Source organism: Theobroma cacao, chromosome 3, assembly GCF_053813885.1.
Source record: "Theobroma cacao isolate CCN51 chromosome 3, ASM5381388v1, whole genome shotgun sequence".
Lineage (NCBI taxonomy): Eukaryota > Viridiplantae > Streptophyta > Magnoliopsida > Malvales > Malvaceae > Theobroma > Theobroma cacao.
This window is the reverse complement of record NC_142641.1, coordinates 35,962,222-35,986,072: the sequence shown is the minus strand read 5'-3', so window position 1 is coordinate 35,986,072 and position 23,851 is coordinate 35,962,222. Positions and strand designations below refer to the sequence as shown.

Genomic DNA, 23,851 nt, shown 5'->3' with positions numbered 1-23,851 from the left:
TCCCACGTGTGTTCTTACCGCACGTGTAGAGATTTTTTCTTCTTTTTTTTTTGACCTTTTTCATTTCTGGAGCATGGTATGGAAAAAATGAAGAATCTGCTATTTTCTTGTTCTTTTTTTTGTCCTTATCATCCTCTAATACCTTGGAAGAAACTTTGAATCTAAAGATCTAATGAGAACTACCACCTCCAAAGTTAAAACTCTCCTTTCAAGTATTGAAAAGCTATTTTACATTGCAGAAGGCATTAAGACAATAAGCCAAGAGTAATTTTAAGTCAACAAGTTCGCAGAACTTCCATTACATTGAGCTAAGATTGTTTTCGAGGCGTTTACAATTTTCTTGGAGGGTATTTGCTAACACACCATGATGGATCAACAATGAAATCCAGGTTCCGAGCACTGTCCCCTGCTCGGATGGGGATTTGAACCAGGTTCTCCTATTTTGCACATTGGTTTTGTGAAGCTACATTTTCATTTCCTGCAAACCAAGGCAGTCCTGGCTGAATGCACTGTCTTGTATCTGTTAGTGGAACAATAGGTCCAAGAAAAATGCGCCACAAATCGAGTATTATTGTGACCAACATTGCAGCGCCCAGAGAATCAACAGCCACCCGAGGTAAGTCCCATAGATCACCAGGTTTCTCATCAATCCTGTGAAATGGGGTCAGCCCATATTATCCAATAAAACAAATACCATATTATTTGTATATAAAAGAATATCGGCATCTATAGCTGCCTTTTTTCATAATTTAAGATTAACAGACACCATCAAAGAATATAATACACCTCAATCTCTTACAGCAAAAAAGTTTATTCCATACTAACATATGAACCAGCAGACACTTTTAAAGTAACATCAGCAGTAAAAGAGCCTTTACTGCAGCGCAGAGGTACTCGATTTTGGCCCTAAGATATCTAAAAGGAACTGCTTAAACAAAAGCATTTTATGATCTATGAATATGGTCCCTCAATTTCTTCTAGACAAACAAATATGCAATGGGATTAATTCTTACCTCAGAAACATTGGGAAGCTCACAAAGAAGTATATGGCATAAAACAAAGATCCCACTTTATACATGGATGCCCGATCCACAAAATCATAATACGGGAACTGCACATGTCCAAAATAAAGTATTATTGCTATAGTCTTACTTTTCAAGTCAGTAGCCCCATTGCATTGTAAAAGATATGACTTGGTTTTCAAATGAAAATTCTTAGAATAAGAGCAGAGTGAAAAACAATCAACTTTGCAAACACTGTATAGAACTTACCCCAGTAGTCTTAAGTTTTGTCATTGTGGCGGCTTAAAAGTCACATTTCTATAAGCTCAATTCACAACAATCAGCTTGCTAAGTGCTAACAGGGTATAAAGTTCCTAGTAGTCACCAGTAGTCTTAAGTTTTGTCATCATGGGGGTTTAAAAGTTTCATATCTAAAAGCTCAACTCACAATGATCAGCTTTGCAAACACTGTATAGAACTTCCTAGTAGTCTCTAGTAGTCTTACGTTTTCGGGTATAGTATTTAAAGATACATTCTGTAGGCTCAGTTTACACTTCACGCATCATATACATCCATATATACAATGACAACTGCAGGGCCTGTTAGAATGTCAGAGACCACATAAATAATGGAAAAGCAAAGTTTTTCTTGTTTCATGAAATGGATCCATATATACAATGACAACTGCAGGGGCTGTTAGAATGTCAGAGACCACATAAATAATGGAAAAGCAAAGTTTTTCTTGTTTCATGAAATGGATCCATATATACAATGACAACTGCAGGGCCTGTTAGAATGTCAGAGACCACATATATAATGGAAAAGCAAAGTTTTTCTTGTTTCATGAAATGGCTTCTTAAAGAAAACAAGATGATTGTAATATGAGTGGCATTAGCATTTTAGTGACATTAGTTCAGATCTGAGACAAACCATAAACACTCCAGAGTTAAAAGAAAACGAAGTCTCAGCAATATTGACTGCATGCTTATATAGTTAGCTTCAAGGTCTTAGTAGGCAAAAGGCAGAGAACCACATTACCACATACATTAGAAATAGCTAAAGTCTCAAGGTATGCTATGAAATAAGAAAGGGCCAAAATCCATGCTGCCTCTGTAGCCAACTGAATTTTCTTTGGCAAGCCAGTAATAGAATGCCTTAATCTGCGAAGAGTCATGTTTGAGGCAACATGGTAAAACAGGAAGCAAACATGTGTGAGAAGGAAAGTTGTGTGTGGTACCTGCAAAGAGAAACAGATAAGTGAGTAGACTTGCACCAGCAAAATCAAATTGATAAAACCAAAGTAGCATTTAGCCTGGAACAAATAATTCTTATCTGCAGCTTACATCATTCATCTTCCAAGATGGGAAAGTGTAAGAAGCTCCTAAAACTGTGAAGAAATAATGGGTCCAGAAATAATTTCCGACGTAACTAAATATCATAATCCAGAGACTGGCCTGCAACAATAATAAAAAAATTACAGTTAAAGGCCAAGAATAACTGCACATTGGAGAGGTCAATCATCCTCAAATGTCACAGGATAAGAACATACACCTTATCGTAGATTCCAGAACAATTATGTTAAAACAGTCTGGACTTCATTTCCAGATCTTGTAATAAATACATAAGGAGTTTTCTCACAATGATTGACTGATCATGTAACAATACAAGATCAACTTGAACCTTTTCTATTTTGTTTACAGGTTCCATAATTCTGGCATACAATCCAGTCCAAGTACCCAAACCTTAATAAGGGTCTTACCATAATTATGAAACTATAAATATATACTCCCGACAGCAATCAATACAATGAGTTTGTTAGTGCTATTAGCATCATTTACGGTGACATACATATCACACAAAAAGCCACATGCTAATCTTCACATCTATTTTAGACTCTAAGCCTCCACCAAAAGCTTGACTCTATCATGTGCAGAAGACAGGAGCAGTTGGATGAACATGCTAACAATGCCATTCTTGAGATCATTAAAAATTTGTGAAGTTAAAAATAGGTATAAAAATTGAAATGGAAATGGAAGAGCATGAAGAAAGTATTCTCCATAAAATCATGCAACCACCAACTTAGGCTAAACCATGATGCCTGTCTTATTGAACATTCAAAGAAGTAAATAAAGTCAAATACAAGGTAGCAAGGCATAAATGCCAAAAATGGAGCAAATAGTACAGTTGTCCTCAGTAGTCCATAAAATTCATAACAGATCACTAACTACTGACATCACACCACACATCAAGAAAAGGTCTGGACAAGCTGAACAAAAGTTTCATGCATCAACAATCTGTTTTACAGAAGTCATATGTAAAATGATATTCTGGGAAAACACTTGCCTTGACCCAATATCGGTCCTTCCAATGTAAGCTGCTGTCAGCCTGCCAAATTCCACAAGGGAAGGAAATAAAAATGTTTATTTAGCATATTAGAAGGAAAAGGGGAAGAAAAAGAGCTAAGCTGCTCAGGCTCCTTCCAATTAGCCTTCAAGCAATTGAAAAGTTGCAACGTTTAAGACAGCTTCTTATAAGTCAACTTCAGCATTGATGAGTCAACATTAATGAGCTGATTTGGAAAAGATATCAATCCTAACAAAGAATGAGAAAAAACAATACTTTCTGGGTATATTTGAGGGGCTAAACCCCTTAAGCAGCAAGAAAAAGAGGCCATGAGATCCGTATAGAATTGTTGAGAAGCCAAGCTTTAACCTGATGGTGAGGATTCTGAAATCCAGTTAAGCCCAAAGGCAAGAGATGCATGCTCGAAGCAAGCCAGTTCCCAAAGCAATAAACCTCCCTGTGACGTGGACTACTCTACAATTCTATGACCTACTCAACAACCCTCCCCATGTTAGGATCAATTCCATTACGAAAGGGCTCTTTCCTGGTTGATAAATTACAAGATTGCTAGGAAGAGGCAAATCTTCAGTATTTCAGCAGTTGTTGGATGCCATATCACAGTAAACACATCCCACAATTACTTCACCTGAATGTTATATGGATATATTGACCATATTTCAGCAAAACAATGCAAATCCATCATTGGTGTAGCATATGATTGCTAAAACAACATCAAAAGGAAGCCCGTCCATCAGGGACCAGCATATTTTTCTCAATTAGTTGCAGTTCAAATAATAAATAAATAATTATACAAGTAGTTCGCGAAGAAGAATTTTAAAAAGTTAGAAAAGAAAACAAAAAATTACATGAGTCAAGAAGCTTACCTTTCCAACAAAAAGCATTGGTATCAAGAAGGAAGGAACTGCTGAAACCAAACCCAGTAGCAAATATTCCAATTCTGTGAAGCTCTGTCAATGAGCACGATTATAAATTTTTTTAATCCAAAGTTTATTTCTCAAGTCGTGCAGACTCGATCATTAAACGAGTTAAATCGTGAAAAAATCAATTACGCAACTAAACAAACACAATTAAATCACTTCATTTGATTGTAACATAAAGGTAAAACAAACAACAGCAACTGATTTAACTGTTTGGCATTTGAAAAATACTCAGATTCATTACCCAAAACGACGTTCCAGGTAAATCAGCCATCCTTGTCATTTAAAAACAAATAAAAAGAAAAAAGGCAAAGTCGACCGAGCTTACACTCGGAGCAAAGCAAACATAGTGTACTAATTAATGAAACAGACCTCGTACAGTTTGTAAGGAACGACAATTCCCAAGCAGAGAGTGAGCCAAAATGGAGTGTAGCAAAGAAAGAAGAGCTCGCCCCATCTCTTACTCGGGTTGGGAGCCAACCATAAACTGGAAGAAGCATTACCTGATTCCTCACCTGACCATTTTCCCAAACAGTGGTTTCGTTTGTCACCAAAAACAACAGGAATTTAGTTACCTGAAGCTCTATTAAAAAAAAAAAAAGCAAGGAAATGAAAACAAGAAAAGAGTGCTAATATTACCGCCCATATTTTCGGGTATTCGAATTCCGGGTTTAAGCTTTCTACTTGGAAGTGTGTTCTGGTGGAGGAGACTTAAAAAAGAGAGTGTGATAAAGCTGCCAGATTTGAAAGGACCAAAAGATTCCCTTCCTTGCTGTTATTTCTTTTTTTTAATTACTTTTAGTTTTATTTTTCCGAGAAATCAAAATCCATAAATCATTCAAACGTCCGATTGTCGTTCTCTGGCAGGAACGAAAAATAGTGCAACGCGAAATAAGAAACAGACTTTTTTTTTTTTAAGTGAACAAAATATATATGATTTAAATTAATAATTTGGTTTTCTAACTTAAATCTCTCTAATTAAATAGTTTTGTTAACCCTGGAGATTGCAAATGATGTTGAGTGCTGAGTACTTTTCTTTCGTTGGTAGTTGCGTTTACGCATCAACAAAAATAAAAATAAAAAATTAATTTTTTATAGATAATAAATAATTAACTTTTTCATTTCATAAATAGTAATCTCATATTGAAATCTCAGGTCTTCGTTTTTTTTGTTTATTATTGCCTTATTTGTATCAATAAAATTGTAAAAAAAAATTTGGTATAATGTTCAAATAAATTTTTAAACTATTTAAAAATATTCAAATAAATCATTGTTTTATAATTACATTTAATCAAATCTTCATATTTTTATTTTAAATTAAATAAATTTTTATAATTAATAATTAATTAATTATCATTAATAAAATTATTATTTATTGTTTTATATTCAAATGATTGACTAATGATGAAAAATATCATATAATTATATTATCGTGTCAAATTAATATATTATATTATTATTAATTATTATATATCAACATGACATATCATTATTAATAATAATATTTTAACATATCATATCAACTTCAATTTCATATAATATAAAATAATAAATAATATTTTTAATTAAATTAATTATTAATTATAAACTTTTATTTAATTTAAAATAAAAATTATAAAAATTTATTTTATTTAAAATAAAAATTTAAAAATTTAATTAAATAAAATAAAAATATAAAATTTTTAAATAATTAATTTTTTTATATATCATATATATATTTTTACAAAGGACATGGTCATTAATGCACATAAACTGCTTGCCAGACCCTATCCGTAAGATGCCCATGCAAAGCAAGTGGCATTTAAAAAAAAACACAAGTAGCTATGCCACATTCCAATCAATGCACTTTTATTCTTTTTTTAAATGAGTGGGGAGAGGTAACAATAGAAAGTCTATTGTATTTTCTAGGCTCCTAACTTGATCAACATACATGCATACGTAAGAGAATAGAGGTGAGCAAATGTAAATTGAATCCAATAATCAAATCGAATTGAAAGGAGTTTAATTTTTTCGGTTAGATTAGTTCAAATTTTTAAATAATTCGATTAGAATAATTTGATTGTTAAAATTAATTCGGTTCGATTTCGGTTGAAAAAATTTATAACCGAATTTAAGTAAGGGTATTATGGAGATTTTGTATGAAAATAAATCCAAAATCTAATCTCTTATCCTCTTTAGTTCCTCTTTAATTATATGAGTATCTATCTTATTCATTATAATTTTTTATTATCATTTTTAATATTTTTGTAGTATTGATTTATTAAAAAAATACAGTTTAACTAAATATATACAAACAAAAAAAATTTATCAAGTTCGATTTTTGGAAACTAAATTGAACTAACCGAATTAATTCAGTTTCGGTTAGCTCAGTTATTTGTATAGTTTGATTCAGTTTTCGTTATTTTTAAATATGAGTTCGATTAGTTTGACTATTAGATATTCAAAATTGAACTAACCCAAAATAATCATTTGCACATCCCTAGTTACGAAATATATAAATTACAGACATAATATTTAAAAAATATTTTAAAAATTTCAAATAAATATTTATTTTTTATATTTCAATTAAATTTTTATATTTTTACTTTATATCAAATTGATATTAATAATTAATTAATTATTATTAATCAAAATATTAATTGTCATTTATGTCATCTTGTAAAAAATGGAGCCTTGTGTAATTACGGGGCTATGATCTCGAAAAATTTTAAAATCTTGTATAATTATATATTTTTTCTCTTAATGACCTCTTCAAAAAATTTTAATCTTTATCCCTCCTCGTCTTTGATCTCATACTAAAAGTTGATTAATTTCATCATTACTCTCAATATTAACATATTATAATAGATGATGATATAATAAGTTGATGTGATATTATGATATACACACTTGGCATTTCACTCTTCACGTCAACGCTATATGACATAAAAAATGACAAGTAATATTTTAATTAATAGTAGTTAATTAATCATTAGTTATTATGACTTATTTGATCCAAAATAAGAATATAAACGTTTGATTGAACGTAATAAAAAAATAAAAATTTATTTATTTTTTTAAATAATAATTTTTTTAAAAAAAATATTATGTCTAAATTATAAGAACAAACATTATGTTATATATTAGGGATGAAGTTAAAAAGCTTTGTTAGTGAATTTTTATGTTAATTAAATATTTATTAACTAAGGCACAATGCTCAACTCTTAAATTATAAAAAAATTAATCTTTTAACTTTATATTTTTATTGTGTTAAATCAAGCCTTTATATATAATTTTAAAAATTTAGTACAAGGTTATCTTATTTTATGATTAAGCATTAACAAATATGACATAAATAATAATACGCACGGCACTACTAGTCTACTACCATATTTCTTTATAATTCCACGCATACAAAAAAAATTGATCATCTTCTTTTGTTTAAATTTTTTTTTGCTGTTTTCTACTTTGATCGCAGTTATGCCTAATCCTAGTGATAGGCTTTTTTATTTCGCTGACTTAGGGATGGATTTGATATCATTGAACGTTGGCATGAGAACGCCAAGCATGCTTTAGGGCGTAGCTACCAAGCAGGAGGTGGTCCAATGAATGTTCCGAATGACATACTTCCAACGTTTTCCTGTGACCAACCTTTGTCCCACGGGCTAAACCCCACTCGCGCAACGTGTGGTTCCGCAAATGGATGATAGTTGGCACCATTAATGACTGCATGAACGACATGTGCATCAATCCAACTCCTTTTCAGGGAGGAGCGAAAAAGACGCAAGAAATGGCCCTAACAAACCTCGTCACCTTTTTTACAACTTGGTTAAGCCAAGCGTCATTCAACCATGCATGCAAATGGCTGCCTTCGCTAACTACGGTGTATATATACATTTTGTCCGTCAAATTATTCTCAGATATTGGTAGAGAGATGGGTAAGAATAAAGACGCTTTGGTGGTTTGTAGTGATAGGAGTACGGGAGTTGGAATAACTGTGTGGGAATTGGAAACCGGGGCGCAACTTCTTCACATTCCCACCTGTGCTGCTGCTCCTCATGGGCTGTTATGTTTGAGAAACCAGTTCCTCGTCGCTTCTCAATGTAACAGGCATGGGTCATTTGGCGGTGGGGCTATCTTTATTTGGCCATTGAACAAGGTAACGAGCGATCCATCTCTGTTTTAATCAATTTTTTTTTTTCATTCTCCCAAATCTGAGTCAGCAAACCTTTATGCCAACCTGATTTGGAAAAGTTGGTTCCAGGTTCATGGGTGTATCACATTGGATACTTTTCGTGTTATTAATCCCCCACCCAGATGGTTAACTAGGATCTTTCCCTTGGATTTTTCTGATTGTTAATCCCCTTTCTCCTCCACCTAACATAATCATTAAATTGATTTTGCATGCCCTCTCCGTTTTTAGGCATCGTTTTTGTTCTTGCAATTTTTGTACATAATTTATTGTTGTTGGATTTCTTAAGGCAGCTGATGTACATTCTGAAGACTTCCTGTAAACAAAGCCCGTATGTGTTGCAAATTGGTTGCTAATTTATTAGCTATCCGAGGGATTTGTTCTGCCCATTCTGAATGATTTTTGTGTTTCCCCTTTTATGCCGCCTATATAACCAGCGGCTTATCCTCAAAATATAAGGAAAAGAAGTACTACTATAGAACTCTGTTATGCCATAAGAAACTCCATGTGACATATCCATTTTTCCCCTCTTATCTTCAGCCTCGATCACCACTCCGAAGCTACACAATGGAGGCTATCGGCCCACTTTCTTGCACAAAAGATGGCATATATATTGCAGGTGGAGCTCCTTCTGGGAATGCTTATCTTTGGGAGGTAAGTAGCCACTCTCCTGTCTGTCCACAAGGGCAAAAAACAACCATCAACCCCACATTTCATTGGATGAATTTCTTTTATGGAACTTTTATTTCAGCAGTTGTAGTGCATTAAGCAACGTAATCATCTAGAGGATATTAAAAGGTTCTAATTGTTTGTGTGTGGGCATCAATTATTCATGATTTGTTGCACAGCTAGTGCATGAATGTCGTTACAGCATATGAGAACACTATCCCAATATGTTTCTGATATGATGACATCGTTTAGGTTGCCAATGGAAGATTGCTGAGAACATGGCGTGCTCATCATAAATCTTTGAAGTGTATGGTCTTTTCTGATGACGATTCGCTTCTTATTTGTGGCTCTAATGATGGAATCATCTTTGTTTGGTCTATGATTAGGTGAATACTAATTTTTCTGTTGATTCCTTTACAACTTTGCTACCCGCCCCAACCAAATAATTTGCAATATTAATAAAACTATAAAACTAATTAATGATGCCTCAATCTGACCAATTTGATTAAAGTTTGCTAGACGTGGAAGATTCTGGAAGCTCACCTCCTTTGCTACATTGCTTATCAGAACACAGATCTTCCATAACTGGGTTAGTAACTATTTCAGTTGGTGCACGTTCCATTTTTGTATCAAGCTCTCTTGATGGAACATGCAAGGTCAGTTAATCACTGCATTACTACTCTAGCTTTAATTATATCTTCTGCATGGCAACTTTTCTTTTGCAAGGGTGACACATTCATCTTTAGCAGGTTTGGGACCTAGTCTCAGGAAGGCTTTTACAAACTCAAGTTTATTCAACATCAATAACAGCAATCACTCTTCATCCAGTAGAGCAGCTCTTGTTTTCTGGGAGTGTGGATGGAAAAATATTTGTTAATGTACTTGATCTCGGACCAGTTGAGGATCCTCTCGTCACTACTGAAGATCAAGCATTTGTGCTGAAAGGACACAAGTAATGCGTAATGTATGGTGCTTGAAATTTCTTGAATTCTCCTGGAGAGTGAATTCATAGAAGGGCTTCTGTTGATTTAGCATTAAAGTTGTTCTTGTAAACTGCATTTTGCTTAAAATATTTGTATGTCAATATAAAATCCTATGAAGAGACTTAAATAATCCAATCTTATATGCAGTGGATCTATAACTGCATTAACTTTCAGCGGATTTGGTCTGATATCTGCATCGGAAGATTTCACCTTCTGCCTTTGGGATACAATCAAATGGGTGGTTGCTAGAAGATTCAACCACAGAAAAGGTAAATATTATTACATTTTGTTTACTGAACGATTCTCCTCTCTTTTGATATGGTTTTATCCCATTAGCAATAAAAAAGAAAAAGGAAAAAACTGCTCGATGGCATTGTGGATGTGTACTAGTGTCACTGTCACACTATTCAGCATTGGTGCAAATCCAGATGACAGAACAAAGAATTGAATTCTTTTTCAACTCTGTTTTCCTTCTACTTAATTTTAGTTCTCATTAAATGTTAGTTTCAATTGTAAACAGGTGCAGTGACTAATATGGTAGTGATTAAGCAGTCCACATTGCTTCCCATGTCAAACCATCAAAGAGCTACCAATCAGTTCTGTGTTTCTTTGCTCCAAAAGTATCCTGAACCAGCCAACTCTGGCGAGGGAATGTCTACTTTCCTTTCTTTGTCAGCTTGCCGCAATCAGCAAACTTCAACTAATTTCCAGGGAAACAATCTGCTAGACCACTTAATATTTGATTCAGAGGTCTCTCCCTTTCTTTCTCTCTCAAGCCCGGGTTACTTTGGCACGTATATATATGAAAGGCACATTTAATCATGTAGAATTATAGATGCATTATCCAATGAATTATACTAAACACTTCTATTTTGCCCCTTATGCAAGGAACAACAAAACCTGCCAAGTGTAGCTACTTGACATTCTGTTACTGGTTGTTAAACTACTGAAAAATATACTGTGGCAGATTTGATCATATTTACATTTCAATTTCCAACACATGCTCTATACTTCCGCAGCATTAAACATACATGTTGTTTTGGAATATTGGGCAGCGAGAACAAACACCTGTAATGATGCAAATGAAACTGGAGAGAAGCATGGACGACCGAATGTGGGTCACAAGCATGACAAAGCATGTAATGGAGATGAATAAGCACTTGCAATCTCGTTTGCTGGACATGATGCAGTGCCGATTACTATGCCCTTACGAAACAGACTCATCCCCAAAGAAAAAGAGACAGAAACTCCGGACTGAAAGTCCGGGATTACCAGAAGGGCAATCTCACTCTGCAGGCTAACATATCCCTTTAAAATAATGATGATGTTAAATTTTGGAACTTTCTTTCATCCATTTTTTTTTCTCGACAGGGCATGATAAGATATTACTATTGTTATTAAGTTACTTAAATGTATTTTACTTCTGCTGATATGTTATCCTTGTTGCTTCTTTCCTCCTGAGCTGAACCTCCACTTTTGTACACAAACAAAGGAAGCTGCTAATCAGGCAACAGTCGTGCAAAAGATAAACCTGCATTGTTTAATGTCAAGTCTAAAATTGTTTTTCTTCTTTTATTCCTTAATTTGTTTAGGAGTACAGTTGCTTTAATGTGGTGGTACAAGGTTTGTGTTTTGCACTATAAAACTGGGGGCATGGTTAGAGAAAAAGCTCCAAGCTGGGGGCCTCATTGGGACCAAGTAGAGAATTGGACTCATCGTTATTATTATATACATTGAAAGCAGGGTTTGTGGCTGTAATTTATGGAACATTCTGAATCTGAGCTTCTACACATGAGTTGAACATCCCCTTCACCAGAGGCTATACTTGCAGAAGAATTGATTCTCCTTCTGCTAATATAATTATGTGAAATGTCCATTTGTTTCGCGTAGCAGTTCATGACAATGTTGCCCATTAGGCCCATGGGTAAAGTTTTGTCTTTAATTTAATATCTTATAATTTATTTTGATTTTTAAGTAATTTTGTCAACTTTGAATTGATGTCACTTGACATATAAACTACAAAAAACACAAAAGGCCACCTAATCAGGCGTCAATTATCATAGGACCAACAATCCGACGGCTAAAGTTCTAAAGAAACAATATTGTAACCGCAGGAGATGAAACCCCCAGCAGTCAGGATTTAAAATTCCACCGTAAAAAGATGTAGGCCCACGTGTGGGGCCTTCGGCGGGCGCGGCTGCTTTCTTTTTTTCTGACACGAGTGACACCCGTTAAGGAAACGCAACTGGTTCTAAAGCCTAAAACCCTAGCGTCACTCCGTTTGTTTGTCTGCGTCCGCTCAAAATCAGCGGGAAGAAATGGCTCAGCTTAAGGCCTTATCGCCAAATTCGTCGATTAACCTGGCCTGTTACGGGCCCAGAAGAAGTAAACGTTTCTCTTTTTCTCTTCTTAATTTCCTGCATTGCACTCTCTGGTTATCGCTTCATTTTTGCCCAATTTTGTCCCAATTAATTATCTGCTCTGTTGCGGTTCGATTTCTTTGGATAGCAACCGAAAAAAATGGGGGAGGGAACTGATGTATAAAGTTTGTTTTTGTCTTTGAAAAAACAAAAACATTGCAGATGCATTTTAAGTTTTTTTTTTTGGAAATGTTTTATAATTGCATTGTTTTCTTTTTTTGAATAATATTCTGGGCTAATGTGCTATTTTAATTCTATTTGCAGACACATTGCTCTTTTCTGATAGCTTGTCTTGCTCTCGAAAGTTGTCTTCTTTCCTAGAGGTATTTTTACTAATGATTTTATAAATTTATCATTTTTAAAGCTATTTTCATTCCATATGTGTTTTTGAATTTTTATTGACAGGTAAGTGGAAGGGCAAGTGCACTCCATGGCCGTGCAATTCTAAGCAACAATGGTTCTGTTACTCTAGCTGCTAGTAATCGAGGTGAGGGCAAACATTGCTCGGTTATTTGACATTTTCAGTAATATAGGCATTACCCTTTTCTTCTTTTTTGGTTGTGTATGTTGCTTCTGCTTGTTTTGTTTGTCCTATATCCTCAGGAAACATATTTCAAATATTTGGAAAAAGAAAGGGTTTTAGTGGTGGAAAACCTTTGAGTTACCTGAAGAAGTACTTTTCTTAGTTAAAACTAATACTAATTCAATGGGAAAGGAGAAAATGGATAACTAGAAGTATATTGGCTTTTGTCAAGATCATTGATCAAATGGGATCTATCAAAAGTGAAATCATTGAAAGCTAATTTCCAGGACACTGCCTATGTGAGATGCCTGCTAGCCAAGGTAGTAAGGTCCTTTGGTGGCTGTGGTTGTATCAAAAAGGCCTGGATGCTTAGTGGAGTTCTTTACGTTCCTTTATAAAAACATGCCATGTCTTAAAATCACAGAATACACTTATTGCACGTAACAACCATGGACTTCCTTTTCACTCCTGTATTGGAAAAGTTACCTTTAGTGTAATAAGTGTTTAAAAATTATATGGTAAATTATTATTAATATGACAGTTACAGAGTGCTATGGCAGTTATTTTTTTCCAAAAGCAATTGCTATGGCAGTTATTATGGCTCTAATTTACTTCATTGCCATAGTTTTGCCAATTCTAATATGAATTTTATTTTATTGTTTACATTACTTGATTTAACTTTACCACAAGTACATAGAGACAGCAAGCAGATAACTGTAAAAGAATTTCTTCCATTTTGTTTTCTCAATAAGAACGCTGTTGTTGCATGATTCATTTTGCATATCTGCTTGGTAACATATTTCTGATAGGCATCTTCTGAGCTGTCTTTTACCATTCTATTTTAGTTTTAACCTTTTGCTGTTTCAATTAGAGATACAAACATCTTCATTTTCATTGCAAACTTGCAGGTATAAGAGCCGTTTTATCCAGTGACAGAGAGATGGAAGTTTCCACAGCTACAAAGGCTGGAGGGCTGCGAGGCAAATTAAACAAAGTTGTTTTAGCCTATAGTGGTGGCTTAGACACTTCTGTGATTGTGCCATGGCTAAGGTATTTCTACTGATTTATGTTATATACAATATGATAATGTTAGCAGCCTTCTGTCATAATTCTTGAAGCATCTAATTTTGAATGAGTAGCTCTGTTCTATGCAGATGATGGTTAAACTATAATTGACTTTTTTACTTTTAGTTTTTCTTGATCCTTTTTGAACATGCTTCTTTTTTTGGTTTAATGATAATTATATGATTTATTTCTCTGATTTAAGTAATTTTCTTTTGCAGGGAGAATTATGGTTGTGAGGTTGTTTGCTTCACAGCCGATGTTGGCCAAGTAAGTGATAGTAACTTTATGTTCTTGTATAATGTGGTTTAAGTTTATAATACCATTTGATTATGTGCATACGTTATACCCCATTCCAAAATTTTGCAGGGCATAAAGGAATTGGACGGTTTGGAAGAAAAGGCCAAGGCAAGCGGGGCTTGCCAGTTAGTAGTGAAGGACTTAAAGGAGGAATTTGTGAGAGACTACATATTTCCTTGCTTGCGAGCTGGCGCCATTTATGAAAGGAAATACTTGTTAGGGACCTCAATGGCCCGGCCTGTTATTGCAAAGGTTACTATGTATTTTGGAATTTGTTAGGTGCTCTTATTTCTACATCGTGTCAAGCATAACTCAATAAATTTCTTATTGAAGCCTACATAGCACACTACCTCAGTATCACTTTACTGTATTTGCTTTCTTCAGAATCCTTATTTTACCTTGTTACTTTTGAATCCGAAAAAGATTTGTTATTTGAGGGAATGGAATAGGTGTTAGCCACTTCAATCCCTTCTTTCGTTCACTAAATTCGTATGGTATAATGATTTGTGATGCATGATTCCTGTTTAATAGAAGATTCTATGTGCTCAATACTTTGTTCTTTTGCAATATCTTTATTTTTAATTGCATTTTCCTTTTATGTTAGCTCTGTTGTCTTTGATTTTTTTCTTACCTCTTGTAATAGTGTACTCATTATAACAGGCCATGGTGGATGTTGCCAGAGAGGTTGGGGCAGATGCTGTTTCTCATGGATGTACGGGGAAAGGAAATGATCAGGCATGCCACTCAACCAAGATTTAGTATTATAACCCTTCTATTTCATCGAACACAAGTTGACTTGTATAATTAATCTTTTAATTATGTATTTCTTCAAGCATAAATTCAGAGTGTATTTGCTCCTCCAGGTTCGCTTTGAGCTTACATTCTTTGCTCTGAATCCTGAATTAAATGTTGTGGCTCCTTGGAGAGAATGGGATATTACAGGGAGAGAAGATGCTATTGAATATGCTAAGAAGCATAATGTTCCTGTTCCAGTGACGAAGAAATCAATTTACAGCAGAGACAGGAACTTGTGGCACTTAAGCCATGAGGTAAGTATCACTGCTTTGTTTTCTTGTAGGTGCTTCAATCTTTTGTATAAGTCCCTTTCTTTACTTAAGCATTTTTTTGTTTGCCTCTCTCTCACATTAATATATCTTGGCATTGAAGGGAGATATCTTGGAGGACCCAGCCAGTGAACCAAAGAAAGATATGTACATGATGAGTGTTGACCCAGAAGATGCACCTGATCAACCTGAGTATGTTTACCTACCACTTAATGATTTTCTTGTGTTTTATATGCCAATTAACAACTTTTTAATGCAAGCAATTCCTGCAGATATGTGGAAATTGGAATTGTTTCTGGTATCCCTGTTTCAGTTAATGGAAAGAATCTTTCACCGGCTTCTCTTCTTGCTGAACTCAATGAGATTGGCGGGAGACATGGAGTTGGTCGTATTGACATGGTTGAAAACCGGCTTGTTGGTATGAAAAGTCGTGGAGTCTATGAAACTCCTGGTGGTACCATTCTATTCAATGCTGTTCGTGAGCTGGAGTCTCTAACACTTGACCGGGAAACCATTCAAGTTAAAGATTCACTTGCCCTCAAGTATGCTGAGCTAGTTTATGCTGGAAGGTGGTTTGACCCACTTCGTGAGTCCATGGATGCATTTATGGAGAAGATTACTGAAACAACCACCGGTTCTGTCACTCTGAAACTATACAAAGGATCTGTTTCAGTAACAGGTCGGACCAGTCCCCATAGCTTGTACAGGCAGGATATCTCCTCCTTTGAGAGTGGACAGATATATGATCAAGCTGATGCTGCTGGGTTTATTAGGCTGTATGGTCTTCCGATAAGGGTCAGGGCAATGCTTGAGAAGGGCATCTGAGCTTTTCTTTTTCTTTTTGTTTTTTTTTCTGTAGCAACCTATGGAATTTCAAGGCTTAAGTTTATAATAATATTATCAACTGATTAGCTTTGATCATATGTTTTAAGGTTTCTTTGAGATCTCTGGTCCATGTTCCTTGCTCTTCCTTTTTCTATTTGTTTACTTATCGTTTTATCTTGTTTTGTTTTAACATGTCACGCCCTCAAATTTAGTGGCTGCTTCTCGAGTTCAACGGTGTATTATTTTCAATATTGTCTTGAAAGGGGAGATTCATGTACAGTAAAATTTTTATAAATTAATAATTTTTATTAAATAATATTTGTGATTGATCTCAATTTGAGATTAACATGATAAATTAATAATTTATTAAATTTATAAAATAATATATTTTAAAAAATATATAAGTCTTACTTTATATATAAATTAATAATTTTTTATATAAAAAAATTATATATATATATATGACTCAATTAAAAAGTTTTGGTAAACTATGATTTTAATATTAGTTATTTTTTCTCTCTTTAGATCTATCTTTAATATTTTTTAATACATTAAAAAATTTTGATATAGTATTTTCGTATTGTAAGAAAAAATTATATAATGTGATTATTATTTTCAGTGCATCTTTGTACTAAACAAGTTCCAATATAAAATTATTGTCCTTAATTTTATTTTTTTTATCATTTTTAATAATTTACTGGTAATAAATAATGATAATTCGTAATTTAATTTTTAGATAATATTTGTATAATCACAATACATAATTCATATATTAAGTTTAGAATTAAAAAATAAAAATGTTTTAATAAATTAATTTTTTATTAATTAATATATAAATAATATCTTAATTGATTAATAAGTTTTTATAATTCAAGAAATTAATTTATAGAAACTACTGAATTTCAGAATTTTCTCATAAAAATATCCTTAAGCGCGGGGGCCCCTTAGGAAGAACGTGACGTGGCAGACAAATCTTGCCTCCAACCTATGTAGTGCGGGGAGAAAAGTTCACTCGCTAAACTGAACTGTACATTTTGTTCATCGGTTTGAGCCCTCCGTCTCCCTCTGCCATGCCATGATCACTACGCTCAGCCGCCTAAGCACCAGCTCCGCAGTCGTAACGGCGGCGGCGGCGCCGCTCTATCGACTTCTTCAGATCACCGTAAGGGAATTCCATGGAGCTGCCGAACCGCTACTTGACCCCGACTATTGCTACTACTACGGGCCATCACAGGAGCCTCGCCGCGATCAGCTTGTTCGGTCGACTCCAATGGCTGACACCGAAGGCTCCGTCCCTTTAAGAGGAGTGCAGTGGGCGTTCGTCGGAAACCCACGCGCCAAGAAGCACGTGTACGCGGAGATGCTGTCTAAACTTCTAAAAGTTCCCCACATTTCATTGGCGAGCCTTGTTCGTCAAGAACTCAGCCCTCACTCTATTCTTTACAAACAGGTCTCTCCCTCTTCTTTTCATTCTTTTATCCCCTTATTCATATTTTCTTTGTTTCTTGAAATTATTTTTTTGTTTTATTCTTGTAATTTATTTAAATTGCTCTTCAGAAGTAATTTTTCTTCTCTATTAAAGACAAGAATCAAAGAATGATTATCTCAATGGTTAATTGAACAGTATGTACAGCTTCGCGTTTGATTGATCATTTTTACACGATTCGATAAGTCACTCATCCTCTTTTTTGCATTATATTTGTGATTGTTATAGATTGCGAATGCAGTTAATCATGGTGAGCTTGTCCAGGAGGATATAATCTTGGGACTGTTGTCAAAGAGGTTGGAAGATGGCCATTACAGAGGTGAAACTGGTTTTATTCTGGATGGAATTCCTCGATCACGGACTCAGGCTGTAAGTCTTTTACTGCTAAAACAACTCATTAACGTCTAACTTCATGTCCAAAGAGATTATGTAATTATCAATGTTAGTTCTTTTTGTTGCATTATATGATATGAATCTGCTCAAAGTTTTATATCTAACTGTAGGAGATTCTGGACCAACTTGCTGAGATTGATCTTGTTGTGAATTTCTTATGCACAGAAGACTTGGTGACGAACACTCAAGGGGGTGAGTTCTTTTGACTATCGTACTTCAGCATTTGATATGCCCTTACAGCACAGCAAGACCTAATTTCCTTCATTGCTATTGCAGAAGCTTCTTGGAAGGAAAGACTCCAAGACTATACCAAACAGGTAGTCTTTAGCTCTCACATCTCTTGCATCCAAGTTACTGTTTTATAATTTTGGTACAAAAGGGATATATTGATTAAGTTGTTTCTATTGTGCTCCATTAGCTTAAGTTGTCTTTATGATATATTGATTCTAAGGCACAAAAGTGAAAGAAAGAAGAAAAAGAAATTGAAAAAAAGGGCAAGAAAACAAAATAGAAAAAGGTTTTGGTCTTTGGTCATTATTTTAAATGGTCCTGATTATCCACTCGCCACTGTTTGAATTAACTTGTTTCCATTATTACCCTCTACCAGGATCTCTTAATCTACTTTTTGAGAAATTTTTGCATGATTGAAGAAGCCCTATAAACCTAAAACCTGTGTAAGAAAGGGAAGCTGAATGATTTAGCTCTATGTGACATATATCTCTAAATCAATCAGTCTTTGGTTAATTATTGGTTATCAGAAAAAGGAAAAAGGATCAATTATTAAATCCCATGGTGGTTTAAACAATCAATCACTTTTGTTAACATGTAACCTTTTTATTCTTCACTTATTGTACTTTGCAGAAAAGTTGATATTCTCAGGACTCCAATGAGCTTTCTTGAATCCTGATATATTTCGTAAAAGTTTTTGCATGTACAGTTCTTATAATTAGGGTGGTTAAATCAACATTATTGAGAATTCATATGACATAAGCGAAAAGGCATGAGTTTCCAATGAATAATGTCTTTGGCCTTTGTTAGAGTAAGCCACTTGAAGATTATTACAAGAAGCAGAAAAAGCTTCTTGACTTTCAAGTTGGCAGCGCACATGTGGAGACTTGGCGAGGACTTTTGACTGCATTGCATCTACAACATACAAATGCTGCTACTCATTCACAGAAACTGACTGTAGGCTCGATTTTGCCCTAAACTCTTGCTGCCGTCTGCTGGTAAAGAATCAGCTTTTACCTTTACTGTAAATATCAATTTTAGTCTCTGATGGGTCGAAAGTCTAATGGCAAGTGCAAGGTGGAGATTTTTTACTAGTATATATGTTTCCCAGCTTTCTTGTTGCCGTAGGATAAGCTACTTCGGCATTGCAATTTTGTTATATAGTTTCTGGCAATTCAGCAGAGGGGAACCTCTTCAAATTTTTACCTCCCCATACCCTCTCAGGCACTATTCTCTTTGGTTTCATTCACCCGTTGTTTTTCCCTTCTCCTGCCAATTTATACTCTTGAGCACTTGCCTGAAATACGCTACTTGCTTGCTTTTGACATGGTTAGCTTAGCTAGACATTCCAAATAAAATTTCTATTGTTACAATTCTAAACAAAATATAGAATAATTACAAACTTGCTCCACATGTAAAGAGCTATACACGGCCGAACCTTTGTTCAGTATCGGCATTCGCCTGGACTTGTGCTGCATATTGCAAATTCCAAAGGATGTCCTCGAAAGATGGACGGCTCCATAATTCTGGACAAATGCACTTATTTGTAATGGAAATCATGATTGATATAGATTCTTGCGAGCAAGTAGCTGAAACAACTGGGTTCATGATCCTTGCCCGCCCATCCTGGTTGCGTAACAATTCCTGCTAAAATGACAGCGTATATAATTTAAGAGATTTTGTGATAAATCAACAACCTCAATTGAAAGAAAATGTAAAACATAGGTTGCAGGACATGATTATATGCATAGCCTTCTCTCTGCTGCGCAATGCTGGAAATGTGAAATGTAGTAGTTCTAAGAGTACTCAGAGTTTCGGCGCATACCAATTCATCTCGTAGAGTCGCCTCTTTTTTAGCAGCCATCGAAGGCCCTATCATAGACTCCAGCAAAATGAGTCCAAAGCTATAAATATCATCCTCTAATCTTGTCATTTGCCTGGAAAATTTTGTTCAAAGGGTAAATTTCTATGCTCAAAACTGCTAATATGCTGAACTGACATTAAAAGCAAAATTTAACGTGAACATAAGCAGATGAAATAAAAGTAGTACTTACCATGATTTAGGGTCCTCTCCTTTTGCCTGCAATTCGAGAATATGGTTGTAAGTTTGTAATCAATTGAAACAAGAGTTCTAGTTCAAAGCTAACCTTTGATTAGCATAATGAGGACCCTTACCCCATAATTGCCGTTTTCTTCAGAGATGATCGACAGCCCGTAATCACCCAGTTTTGCCATTCTATGCTCGTTGAGCAAGATGTTATTGGTCTTCAATCGGTTGTGAAAGAAACCGGGCATAACTCCAGTATGCAAGAAGTGCACGGCCTTGCAAATTCCAATTAAAACTGCTAATCGTTCTGACCAATTGAGAACCCCTCCAGAGCAATTCTCTTTTAGAAAGAATGTAAGGCGTAATCAATATGCATTATGGTATAATAAGACAATCGAATGTAGAAAATTGGAGTCCAAGGTTATACCAGAAAGATGAGAACGAAAATTCCCATTTGGAATGTATTCATATACAAGGAAGACTCTGTTAACGCTGCCGTCATCTTGTCCAACTTCAATGCAGTGCCCCAAAATGCAAACCAAGTGCGGGTGGCGAATCTTTGCAAGTATATCCAACCTGAGTTTGAGATTTCGAATCCAGTATTTCTTTGATGTAGGCAGGCACCTTATAGCAACTTGGGTTCCACTCTCCAGTCTTCCTTTGAAAAGCTGGGAACACAATGCAGGGAAATGCAGTGAGGAATAGCTGAACAAGGGTTATTGCTTTAATGGAAATTTATATATTGCAAGGATTTTTACCTTTCCATATGAACCTTCACCCAGAAAAGCAGAGTCATCAAAGTTGTTTGTAGCTTCCTTTAACTCTTCCAAAGTGAATGACCGACAAGCTGGGAGGCCTTGTGGGCCCAACTTTGCAGCTTCAGATATATACCCTGAAGAATCAAAGGGGAAAAGAAATATGAGCACCATATATATTCATCAAAATTTTCTCACAGAAAACTATTTCCGAGTGAAAAGTTAAGCCATTTTCTGGTTAGTGAATAACCTACTTGCATTGGTTAGGATCCCAGATGAGAACCCTGCTGTTGAGTTGTCTTGTACTGATTTATGCAGCAAATGCTGCTCCGATATACCTCGAGGGCAGTATCTTCTACACACAATGAGAAAGCCAATAGCCAGAAGCACTATAACAACAGCTATTCCTACAATGAGACTAACTAATACTCCTATGCCCTTGGCACCAGCGTTGGCCCTGTACATATTAACTTCTAGGTCTCTGCAATAGGACTCTGGGTGCTGATGACGTCCATCGACGGATAAACAATTGCCACTGAGCTTAACAACTCTATTGCGTGATTCAGAGTGCAAACAAGAAGGCAAGCTTCCCATTAGCCTGTTGTTCGATATATCAACAAACTTCAGGTTGCTGCCACAGCTTAGGTTGTCTGAAAGGGACCCGCTTAACGTATTTGATGCCACATTCAAGTAACTGATGTTTGGCAATGAGAAAAGTTCAGCTGGAGGTGTGCCACTTAGCATATTGAATGAGACATCAATGTGCTGAAGCTGACTTAGCTGGCCATATTTTGGTGGAATTTCCCCGAAGAAAGAGTTGTTGCTGAGGAAAGCCATAACCACGCCTTTGGGCATCGTCGGCAAAGAAGAACCTAATTTGTTTCCGCTCAAATCCAGCACATTCAGATTTCTTAAGCTGCTAAGATCTGGCAATTTCCCTGTTATCTCATTGCTAGACAAAGCAAGATTAGTGAGAGTAGTAATGCCCTTTATTGAAGATGGGAAAGGACCTTTCAGCCGGTTATTCCTCATGCTCAGAATTGTCAGATTAGACAAAGAGTCTAACCAACTGGGAATCGAGTCATTAAAGAAATTATTATCTAACGCAAAAGTTTGAAGCTTCACCAATGTGGAAATTTTAGGAGGTATTGAGCCAAAGAGAAAATTGGAACTCAAATCCAAATATTCAAGTGAAGACAACCGATGAATTTTATCTGGAAGAGGACCCCATATGCCCAGAGAGACCAGACTAAGAACTTTCAAGCTTGGTATCCTCGACAGAGTTGTAACAAAGGAATCCATTGAGAAACTCTCTGATAAAGTTTGGTTGGGTATTGCAAAACCATGAAAATCACTAACCTCACTGGCAGGCTTATCACCCATTATTTTGAGCTCAGTCACAGAATTGTACTGGCATGAGATGTTTACTTGTGCAGATGGAGATAAAAAACAAAATTCTGTTTTACGATCATACCATATCTCTAGTTGCTTTGGGTACTCTAAATGCTTCTTTAGCTGAAGAAGCACTTGCGTTTGAGAGGTTTGTAATTGAGAGTCACTCAAGATAAACAGACTCCATGTAAGACATAACAGTAAAAACAAGCTACAATTCTCCATGGAAAGTTTTCTTCCTTTTACAGTTCCTTACGGTAAGTGACTATAGGCAGCCAAAGATGGGAGAAGCCACTTGAACCTAATATGAAGCAAAGGCAACAAAGACGAGTTTATAGCTGAAAAGTATTTGAAACAGAAGACCACCGACAAGGAATGACACGGATTTGTCACAGAGTTATGACAGAAACGTTACAACTTTGGCAAAAACAAGGTAATGAAACATAGCACCGAGATTCTGAGAAAATTTACCTCGCAGTTATAGAACCTTAAAAGCTGGAAGGACTTCAATGCTGAACTTTTCAGCAAATTATGAACTCAACACTTTAAGCAGAAACAAAGAAACTGCAGAGCCAAGGAGAAGCACAGGCTCCTGGACAAGCATTCATTGAAAGAAAAGAAAAAGATATTTGTAAAATAAAAATGTTCTTCTCTGGAACTGGAAGCATTTTACTCTCTCTTTTTTTTTGTTTGTAATTTTTTCTGTTTTCTCCTTTTAGTGTATTTTTATCAAGTGAACACCAAGCACTCAATAATGGCAAGGATTTAATAAACTTGACTTTTCGGTGTGTAAATATAAGGATTTTAGTGGTGGGGTAACGATTTAGTGCATTTACTACTTCCACATGGTGCTCTGCTTGGAGAATTCGAGCTGCTTCCAGTAGTAATGAGATTCCATTTGGAGTTAAAAGCACAGAAGTCTTTGTTGAACGCGTTTGCGCAGTGAACTCAGCCAGTGGTGAATGCAGAATTCTTTAGCTTAGCAGGACAGGACATTCTGGAAACGTTAACAAAATCCTGTGAAACCATTAAATTCCTCTTCTTTTTCCTAAAGCAGGTAATTCTTGAAAAATATCATGGAAAATTTTGCCTCGGAATCCCTTGCTATAGTTTTGTTTTTTTTTTGAAAGGCAAAAATACCCCCTTGCTATAGTTATAAACTACTTCTTGTTTTTCATTCTTTATCTAGCACTCCATTTTGGCATATATAATCAAACCACCCAACATGTCCTTCGGTTCACAACATGGGTG

General features: G+C 35.3%; 5 protein-coding genes across 10 annotated transcripts; 3 read left to right on the top strand and 2 right to left on the bottom strand.

Annotated features, from left to right (window-relative positions):
• Positions 1 to 180: 180 nt before the first annotated feature.
• On the bottom strand, positions 181 to 5,153 carry CPI1 (cyclopropyl isomerase). The gene is made up of 8 exons (XM_018118478.2): positions 4,922 to 5,153; positions 4,655 to 4,797; positions 4,229 to 4,312; positions 3,345 to 3,386; positions 2,345 to 2,455; positions 2,047 to 2,238; positions 1,014 to 1,111; positions 181 to 651 (listed from the first exon to the last, which is right to left on the bottom strand). The coding sequence occupies exons 1-8, from the start codon at positions 4,926 to 4,928 to the stop codon at positions 438 to 440; spliced, it is 891 nt and encodes a 296-aa protein (XP_017973967.1). The 5' UTR covers positions 4,929 to 5,153; the 3' UTR covers positions 181 to 437.
• A 3,036-nt stretch (positions 5,154 to 8,189) lies between these two features.
• On the top strand, positions 8,190 to 11,473 carry LOC18605080 (protein ROOT INITIATION DEFECTIVE 3-like). Its single transcript, XM_018116973.2, has 8 exons — positions 8,190 to 8,420; positions 8,994 to 9,107; positions 9,375 to 9,508; positions 9,634 to 9,778; positions 9,872 to 10,074; positions 10,253 to 10,374; positions 10,626 to 10,855; positions 11,161 to 11,473. The coding sequence occupies exons 1-8, from the start codon at positions 8,196 to 8,198 to the stop codon at positions 11,404 to 11,406; spliced, it is 1,419 nt and encodes a 472-aa protein (XP_017972462.2). The 5' UTR covers positions 8,190 to 8,195; the 3' UTR covers positions 11,407 to 11,473.
• Positions 11,474 to 12,329: 856 nt separating this feature from the next.
• Positions 12,330 to 16,397, top strand: LOC18605079 (arginosuccinate synthase family). The gene is made up of 10 exons (XM_007037883.3): positions 12,330 to 12,490; positions 12,790 to 12,848; positions 12,931 to 13,012; positions 13,957 to 14,098; positions 14,332 to 14,380; positions 14,480 to 14,662; positions 15,071 to 15,145; positions 15,274 to 15,459; positions 15,578 to 15,666; positions 15,747 to 16,397. Exons 1-10 carry the CDS (start codon positions 12,424 to 12,426, stop codon positions 16,297 to 16,299), a joined length of 1,485 nt encoding a protein of 494 aa, XP_007037945.3. The 5' UTR covers positions 12,330 to 12,423; the 3' UTR covers positions 16,300 to 16,397.
• Positions 16,398 to 17,261: 864 nt separating this feature from the next.
• On the top strand, positions 17,262 to 19,619 carry LOC18605078 (putative adenylate kinase 7, mitochondrial). 4 transcript variants are annotated; one of them, XM_018118165.2, is made up of 5 exons: positions 17,262 to 17,749; positions 18,014 to 18,154; positions 18,289 to 18,370; positions 18,458 to 18,495; positions 19,217 to 19,619. In XM_018118165.2, the coding sequence occupies exons 1-5, from the start codon at positions 17,375 to 17,377 to the stop codon at positions 19,382 to 19,384; spliced, it is 804 nt and encodes a 267-aa protein (XP_017973654.2). In that variant the 5' UTR covers positions 17,262 to 17,374; the 3' UTR covers positions 19,385 to 19,619. The 4 variants fall into 4 exon arrangements, with proteins under 4 accessions (XP_017973654.2, XP_007037941.3, XP_017973656.2 ...); XM_007037879.3 differs by having other exon boundaries at positions 18,455 to 18,495; XM_018118167.2 differs by lacking the exon at positions 19,217 to 19,619 and adding an exon at positions 19,116 to 19,210 and having other exon boundaries at positions 18,455 to 18,495.
• A 102-nt stretch (positions 19,620 to 19,721) lies between these two features.
• Positions 19,722 to 23,446, bottom strand: LOC18605077 (putative inactive leucine-rich repeat receptor-like protein kinase At3g03770). 3 transcript variants are annotated; one of them, XM_018118161.2, is made up of 8 exons: positions 23,072 to 23,446; positions 21,463 to 22,901; positions 21,212 to 21,345; positions 20,881 to 21,121; positions 20,582 to 20,796; positions 20,461 to 20,486; positions 20,232 to 20,343; positions 19,722 to 20,053 (listed from the first exon to the last, which is right to left on the bottom strand). In XM_018118161.2, the coding sequence occupies exons 2-8, from the start codon at positions 22,823 to 22,825 to the stop codon at positions 19,829 to 19,831; spliced, it is 2,316 nt and encodes a 771-aa protein (XP_017973650.2). In that variant the 5' UTR covers positions 22,826 to 22,901; positions 23,072 to 23,446; the 3' UTR covers positions 19,722 to 19,828. The 3 variants fall into 3 exon arrangements, with proteins under 3 accessions (XP_017973650.2, XP_088660918.1, XP_088660919.1); XM_088804792.1 differs by having other exon boundaries at positions 20,582 to 20,793; positions 23,072 to 23,444; XM_088804793.1 differs by having other exon boundaries at positions 19,722 to 20,050; positions 20,582 to 20,793; positions 23,072 to 23,442.
• Positions 23,447 to 23,851: the final 405 nt, after the last annotated feature.

Coding starts and splice junctions, on each gene's coding strand:
- LOC18605077 (XM_018118161.2), bottom strand. CDS start 22,825: ATGGAGAATTGTAGCTTGTTTTTACTGTTATGTCTTACATGGAGTCTG. Junction 21,346..21,462: donor TGGGATCCTAACCAATGCAA/GTAGGTTATTCA, acceptor TTGATTCTTCAG/GGTATATATCTGAAGCTGCA. Junction 21,122..21,211: donor GTGAAGGTTCATATGGAAAG/GTAAAAATCCTT, acceptor TTGTGTTCCCAG/CTTTTCAAAGGAAGACTGGA.
- LOC18605080 (XM_018116973.2), top strand. CDS start 8,196: ATGGGTAAGAATAAAGACGCTTTGGTGGTTTGTAGTGATAGGAGTACG. Junction 8,421..8,993: donor TTATTTGGCCATTGAACAAG/GTAACGAGCGAT, acceptor TCTTATCTTCAG/CCTCGATCACCACTCCGAAG. Junction 10,075..10,252: donor TTTGTGCTGAAAGGACACAA/GTAATGCGTAAT, acceptor TCTTATATGCAG/TGGATCTATAACTGCATTAA.
- LOC18605078 (XM_007037879.3), top strand. CDS start 17,375: ATGATCACTACGCTCAGCCGCCTAAGCACCAGCTCCGCAGTCGTAACG. Junction 17,750..18,013: donor ACTCTATTCTTTACAAACAG/GTCTCTCCCTCT, acceptor TGATTGTTATAG/ATTGCGAATGCAGTTAATCA. Junction 18,155..18,288: donor CTCGATCACGGACTCAGGCT/GTAAGTCTTTTA, acceptor ATCTAACTGTAG/GAGATTCTGGACCAACTTGC.
- LOC18605079 (XM_007037883.3), top strand. CDS start 12,424: ATGGCTCAGCTTAAGGCCTTATCGCCAAATTCGTCGATTAACCTGGCC. Junction 12,849..12,930: donor AGTTGTCTTCTTTCCTAGAG/GTATTTTTACTA, acceptor TTTTATTGACAG/GTAAGTGGAAGGGCAAGTGC. Junction 15,146..15,273: donor CGGGGAAAGGAAATGATCAG/GCATGCCACTCA, acceptor TTGCTCCTCCAG/GTTCGCTTTGAGCTTACATT.
- CPI1 (XM_018118478.2), bottom strand. Junction 3,387..4,228: donor CAATGCTTTTTGTTGGAAAG/GTAAGCTTCTTG, acceptor GGAATTTGGCAG/GCTGACAGCAGCTTACATTG. Junction 2,239..2,344: donor CATCTTGGAAGATGAATGAT/GTAAGCTGCAGA, acceptor TTCTCTTTGCAG/GTACCACACACAACTTTCCT.